The sequence below is a fragment of the Bactrocera tryoni genome, chromosome 3 (genome assembly GCF_016617805.1).
Source record: "Bactrocera tryoni isolate S06 chromosome 3, CSIRO_BtryS06_freeze2, whole genome shotgun sequence".
Taxonomy (NCBI): domain Eukaryota; kingdom Metazoa; phylum Arthropoda; class Insecta; order Diptera; family Tephritidae; genus Bactrocera; species Bactrocera tryoni.
In genome coordinates this window covers 20,703,708-20,711,101 of record NC_052501.1, presented here as the reverse complement: position 1 = coordinate 20,711,101, position 7,394 = coordinate 20,703,708, and the positions used below count along the sequence as shown (strand labels likewise).

The 7,394-nt window shown below is 35.7% G+C and overlaps 1 protein-coding gene across 1 annotated transcript; it reads left to right on the top strand.

Annotated features, from left to right (window-relative positions):
- The first annotated feature begins 3,456 nt into the window (after positions 1–3,456).
- On the top strand, positions 3,457–4,412 carry LOC120772263 (C-type lectin domain family 4 member K-like). The gene is made up of 4 exons (XM_040100766.1): positions 3,457–3,610; positions 3,666–3,727; positions 3,816–3,924; positions 3,996–4,412. Exons 1-4 carry the CDS (start codon positions 3,496–3,498, stop codon positions 4,274–4,276), a joined length of 567 nt encoding a protein of 188 aa, XP_039956700.1. The 5' UTR covers positions 3,457–3,495; the 3' UTR covers positions 4,277–4,412.
- Positions 4,413–7,394: the final 2,982 nt, after the last annotated feature.

Sequence of the window (7,394 nt, the reverse complement as noted above, 5' to 3'; positions counted from 1 at the left end):
GTATTGCTTGGCTCCATAAGAAGGTTAAGTTCGATGGGCACAATCGGCTCACTGCCACGCCCACAAAATGGGGGAAACCGAAAACCTATAAAGTGTCATAACTAAGCCATAAATAAAGATATTAAAGTGAAATTTGGCACAAAGAATCGCATTAAGGAGGGGCATATTTAGACGTAATTTTTTTGGAAAAGTGGGCGTATAGAGTCGTTTCCTCTAGGCATTTCCATATACAGTTCAAAAATGGAAGAAATCGGATAATAACCTCGCCCACCTCCCATACAAAGGTTATGTTGAAAATCACTAAAAGTGCGTTAACCGACTAACAAAAAACGTCAGAAACACTAAATTTTATGGAAGAAATGGCAGAAGGAAGCTGCACCCAGGCTTTTTTTTTTCAAATTGAAAATGGGAACTACTCGACCGATTTCAATAAAATTCGGTATATAACATTTTCTTAACACCCTGATGATATGTACAAAATATGGGTGAAATCGGTTCTCAACCACGCCTTCTCTCTGTATAATATATACTTTAGCAACCAATGATGATAGCGGAATAAAACTTTACACAAATACGGTATTTGAAAAATATGTAAATGACGGATAATGAAATCTCGATTATCACTTATCGTGCGAGAGTATAACATGTTCGGAGACATCCGAACTTAGCCCTTCCTTACTTGTTTTTATTTAATTTTTTTTATTCGAAAACGGATTTTTATCACTATCAAATTAACTTACATATTTAGTTTATTATAAAATTTTTTAAATCAATTTCACAAAATAACAGTGCTTAAACCATTTAAGACTAATGTACTTTACACCATGCCATGGCGTATGAGCAACTTGTGTGACTGTCGCTTAACTGTGGAAAGAACATCTTTAAAAGTCACAGAAAGTTAACGTTATCATTTGTTTAGCAAGAAATATGAGTATATAAATATAGACACATACAGGCACATACTTCGTAAACTTCCGAACACACTAACACTTTGTATACAGGTATATCTACATATAATATATGTATATGTATGTATGTATATCTACCGCTACAAGCATGCACTTCTCAATAAACACCTGCAAACTGTATACATACGTGTCTATGCAGCCTCAAGAAATTCCTACAACACTAAGTAATGAAACTTGTTGTTCTACTTTCTTGACTATGCCGAAAAGTGGAAAAAGACGCGAAACCCAAAATAAAGACAAACATTGTTATCGCAACGGCGCAGCAGGCAAAAACCAAGTAAGTACAGATAAGTGTGAGCACAACAATAATAACATTAAACAAACAACAAAAAATAATAGTAACATAATAACGAGTACAACAACAAAGGAAGCGACAAACACTTCCGGAATGTGGCAACTCAGCTACAACTACAACAATAACACAAGTGTTGCTTGCACTTGTAGAAATATAGGCGCATTGTGCTAGTGAATGTAGGTAAATAGTACGATATATATGACAATGGCAATATGTGATAACTGTTATAAGAAAACTTGATTGAAAGGGAGCAATAATGATGGCAAATAAAAAGAAAATCAATGAAAATATCGGCGGTTCCATTAAATGAGCAACTTCAGTCTGACCGATATCTCCAAATTTTATTGGAACAATTTTAAAGTTTTACCTGCTGATATGGACTGACCGAAGTGTTCGAACTACAGCAATTTCATCAGTGAAAATATTTTTTTCCACTATTCTACTACAGTAAATATGATTGTAGGAAATTAGCTAACAAAAATCATTATTCTTTTTAACTATAGACAGACCCAATATGAACAACAGAAAATATATCGGGTGTGATGAACTAACACATTAAATTGATCTTAGTGAGGTACTTCTTCAATAGCTTTGTTTTGACAGATTATGCGTTAGTCGTGTCAGGCCGTCATATTATTTTTCTTCAGTATTGTTTGGCATTTTATGCCGCAAAGACTTACGCCTAAACAACGTATGTATTTAAATCATTCAACTTTATTACGAAAATTCACGTTCTGTAAAGATTGGAAACAAGCAAAATTGTCGCATTTGGGACGAAGGCAATCTGAAGAAACTCGAGAGCTGCCATTTCAGACAGAAAATATAACTGTTTGTGGGCCAAAGGAATCATTGATTCCACATAAAAATGTTGCCAGTTATCGCGTCATTTGATGCCTGAAATTGAAGTTCGTGATCTCGACCAAATTTGGTTTCAAGAAAACGACGCCACTTCCCACATATCGCATCAATCAATGGATATATTGAGAGAATAGAGAACACTTCGGTGAGCAGATGATTTCACAGTTTGGCGCGATCGATTGGCCACCAAGTTCGTGTAATGTTACACAGTTAGACTTTTTCCTGTAGGGATATCTAAGGTTTAAAGTTTATACGCACAATCTCGCTTCGAATCAGGCCCCGGAGCAAAACATCACGCGTGTCATTCACTAGCCGAAAATTGGACTCAACGGATGGACTATATGAGACGTTGCGCGGCGAACATTTGAAAGAGATAATCTTCAACACATATATTCCAAAGAATGTTCTTTTGAATGGTAATTGAAAAATATTTTGGCAAAAAAAAATCATCGTCCAAAATCAGTAGCGAGTAATGATGCTATGCGCAGACAGATATTGAAAGTTCGTCATCTGACCTATCGTGAGCTTAAGACAACTGCAACCATTAGTGGGACCAGCATAAATTCAATATTGCATGGAAATTTGATTGTACAAAAATTTGTCTCGATAGATCACTCACAATTGGTTAATCGCTCAAAAAACACGCCTGTCGATTGGTCGAGGGAAAAGTCAAAAAATATTTATGATAGCGATGCTTTAAAACACGTATGTGACAACGTGACGGGTGAGGAAACTTGAGTTTATACGTATAAGCCCGGAAGTAGACAATAATCGACATTATGAGTGTTCAAGATGAGTGGAACCCAACAGAAGGTGTTCGCGCACGAAGTACTTCTGTGTTTGGCTAGAATAGTACAAAGTAAGTAGTAAGCACTGAGTGACACGCAACTATTTATTTGGCAGTTGCCTTTCAAGAAATCTAGAAAACCAACCGATACATCTCGACTGAAAGAACTGCATTTTTGAGCACTCAATATATTGATTTAATAAATAATTTTCCGTGGAGTCTTGTCTTGGCAAAGAATGAGCTTTTTATTTGGAAACCCTACTACCAGTCTGAATCCACTGTACTTTTTTGCTTCATTTTCGAATCGCTTTTTTGGAAATTGGCCTAGTTATGCTATGGTCTTTTAACGTACCTATTAATTTTTTTATAATTATATATACACCGATCTAGGTTGATACATTATAATTTAATTTCGCACGCATTAATTAAAAAAGTAAATATGTATATTAGCATAACAGATCAATTTTAAACGGTTGCGAAGAAAAAGCTGAATTGAGATGAAGTTAAGTCATTTAATTTTCAATTGTAATAATATTTTCACTGGCATTGGTTATTCTTATATTTTCAGCTTATTAAAAAGTGCGGTCATGGGAAGACAGGATATTTGCTTTCTAGTCTCTTTCGTTTTGCTCCAAGTACTCGCATTGGCAAGAGCAGACATTGAAGGATGGGAAATGGACTCTGGAGAATTGTATTCAAATGGTAACGGAAATGTTGGGTGATTTGAATATTTCGACTAAAAAAATTTTATTAACAGCTGAAGGTGCTTATTCGGTGCGTTTCGGCAAGACGGAGTACACAGTTTGGCACAGACAGCCGGTAGGTGAAATTACAATCACTTGAAATTACTATAATTAAGAAACCGAAGAAACTTAAAAAGGTAATTTTAATTATTTTATCTACAAAGCTGAGCTGGCAAAGCGCCTATGAGTTTTGTGAGCGCTATAATAGCAGTCTGGTGGTTTTGAATGATCGTGAGAAAATTGTCAAATTGCAAATGTTTTTAGTGAAGAACAGTAAGTTCATAGTTTTTTACTAAAATTAGTTTCAGTAAGTAACGCTCATAACACCTTTTTGTTTGGCTTAGATTTCGTTCAAGCGCGTATTAACGACGAGGAGCCAGGCTTCATTTACTGGATTGGTGGCAACGATTTGGAAGAACTCAATAAGTGGAAGTGGATACCGATCAATAAACCATTTACATACACACACTGGCTGGTTGGTGAACCGACGCGATCTTCTAGTCAACGTTGTGTGGAGATGGGTGACAAGGCGCTTGGTCGTTGGAGTAATAGTCCTTGTTCCTTCAAGCGTTACTTTATCTGTGAACGTAGCTTTAAATCTGTGCGACAAAGGACTGAATTGTAATATTGAAAAGCATATTTGTGGAGACGCGTACTCATCAAAGTATGGAATGTAGAAATGGTTAATGGCACTATATTAATAATTGAATTATCGAAATAAATGCAATATTTTTGCAAAAGAGCAACAGACAGGACCATGTAGAAGTGACCTGTTAGTCACTATTGCAAAACATAAAGGTAAAAAAAGAGAACAAATATGTAAAATATCGCGCTTATAATTTAAAATAATCGATCACTCTGTATGATATCCATTGACCTATTTAACTTTGAACCGTTTTTCGAGGGAATAGAAGCTTTAAGAGCTTAAGGGTTCACTTAAGTTAACTAAAAAGTAAACTACTCCGTAGGTATTACTAGGCATTCTGAACTGAGAAGGAAAGGAATTTTACGATAACGACAGTCAAAATATGTTAAAACACCAACTACAAACTTGGCTTATGACTCTGGTAGTTGGTTGTTCACCCTTTCATATCCTTAAAAGGGTTTATTGACTATGCCATGAAGTTTGGCAGCTATATGCTGTAGTGATCCGATATCAACGGTTCCAACAAATGAGCAGCTTCTTGGGTAGGAAAGAATGTACTCAAAGTTTCAGATCGATATTTCCAAAACTGAGGGGCTAGTTCACGACTCGACCCAACCAGTCTTGTTGATCATGTATATATTTTATAGCATATCCGACGTTTCCTTCTAGGTGTTACTATGTAACTTCGTCGCAAACAAACCCTACCTTATTCAGGATATAATTATTTCACGCAGATAACGACGTGGCCGCCTCAAATAAATTCCAGTCGAGAAACTCAGTTTTCGAATACTTTTTATATAACTTGGGACCGCTTGTCAGCAATAATGCACCGAATACCTTTTTCCAAAACGTCAATCGTCTCTGGCTTATCTGCGTAGACAAGCGACTTCACATAATCCCATAAAAAATATTGCAGACGTGTTAAATCGCACGATCTTGGAGGACACGGCACAAGACCACAACGCAAGATAATGCGTTTACCAAAAACCTGCTTCAATAAATTGACTGTTTCGTTGGCTGTATGGCATGTAGCGCCATCATGTGGGAGTCAAACGTCGTCCACATAAATATACTCCAATTCAGACTCAATAGCGCTTTCCATTGACTACTCGTATAATATTATAACTACCTTCATTTTTGAAAAAGTGTAGACCAAATATTCTCTCTGCCCACAAAGCATATCAAGCAGGGTTTTTTTGAGTATTTAACGGCGCTTCAACAATGGGTTAGAAGTTATCATCACCAGAAAATAAGACAATTTTGTTTATTAAAGTACCCATTCAACCCAAAATGAGCTTCATGACAGAACAAATTTTTCTTGAGAAAATCGGAATCGGTAGCCGTTTCATTTTGGGCCTATTAACCAAACATACAAGCACGTGTTCTGAGGAAGTTTTTTTATTATGAAGTGGCAAGCTAAACTGAATATACACAAATCAAGTAACAGCTGTCAGACAGGCCAAATCCGAACGAAGTGTTGCATTCTTGAAAAGCATACGTCTAACAACACATCCGTTTTCAACTTGGGGAAGAGTCTAATTTATATAAGACCTCCCTGCAATGCAAAGCAATAGCACAAAGTAATAGTACGTATTTAGTTTACGAGTACTACTAGATCATACATTAAGTCCTTTCGTTTGAAGACAACAGCTGATATACTAAGACTTGTTTTTAAATAATTCTCTTTGATTTATTTTTTGATGCCCTATCAAAAATGGAAGATCGAAAACAGCATTTCGGCGTATTTTACTTGTTTTGCTATTAAAAATTTTACCCTTTCGCAGTTCAAGCAAAGAGAAAATGTCATCTTATGACCAAAAATTGTATAAATGAAACCAATACTGCTCAATCCTCTAGATACCGAATATTGGGACCCCAGAGCCTATAGTTGACATTTTGCCGAAAATATGGGTCAATGTGTGAGATATATAATTGAAATTCAGAGAGAATCCTTTCCTAAATGTACAGTAAATGGGTTGAATATACTTAATACAAAGATTTTCGAACTTCCAAATGACTTTATGCCGCATATGCCGGCCAGTATGTGAGTTATCTCAATAAAGTAGAAAGAGCAAGATTTTGTAATTGCGGTGCATTTTTATGCTTAGAGTGAATAAAATCGGGTGAAAATTCGCCCTAGACCCCATATAATAAACAAGCCTTATGTACCTGAAGGTACTTCGCTGGCTTTAAACCTAGCTAGTTGCGAACTTAGCCCTTCCTTACTTGCTATAAGCATATATACAGCAATCCATGTTGATGCAGTATAATTTAATTTCGCACGCATTAGTTAGAAAAATATATACATAAGTATCACCTTAAGGAAAAAATTGCAATTGATATGAATTAAACAACAAAATTCAGTTGTAAAAAAAAATTTTACTTAAAGAGGTTTACTGCATTCTTGCGAGATATTAAAAAGTGCGATGATGGGAAGACAGTGCTATATTTGCTTTCTAGTTTTGTTCCGTATGCTCGAAGTACTCACTGAAGAAGAAATAATATGTAATGGAAAATATGACAGAATTTAATATTTCGACTTAAAAAATTTTAATTAACAGATGAGAGAAATATGTGGAAGCGGATTGGCGATACGGAGTACGCAGTTATAAACGAACTGGGAGGTGAAATTCTATAATAATTACTTGGATTTGGTATAAGTAAGAAACTTAGAAAACTTAAACATATGTATATGTACACATACTTGTTTATGCTTTTTTCGTAGATAAATTGGCAAAACGCCTATCATTTTTGTGAGCTTTATAATGGCCGTCTGGTGATTTTGAATGGTCGTGAGAAAATTAGGAAATTGCAGCGTGACTGCCTCATATCGTATTTTAATTAATAACTGGTTTCCAATCTCACTTTTTTAGATTTACAGACCATCTATGGTCAACACGATAATTTAAAAAACATTTACTGTATTGGCGGCAGCAATTTGGAAGAATTTTCTAAATGGAAATGGATACCAATTAATAAACCATTTATATACACACACTGGCTGGATGGTGAACCGAGGCAAGTTTTCAGTCACCGTTGTGTTGCGACGAGTAACAAGACGCTTGGTTTTTGGATCAATACTCCATGCTCTGACCAG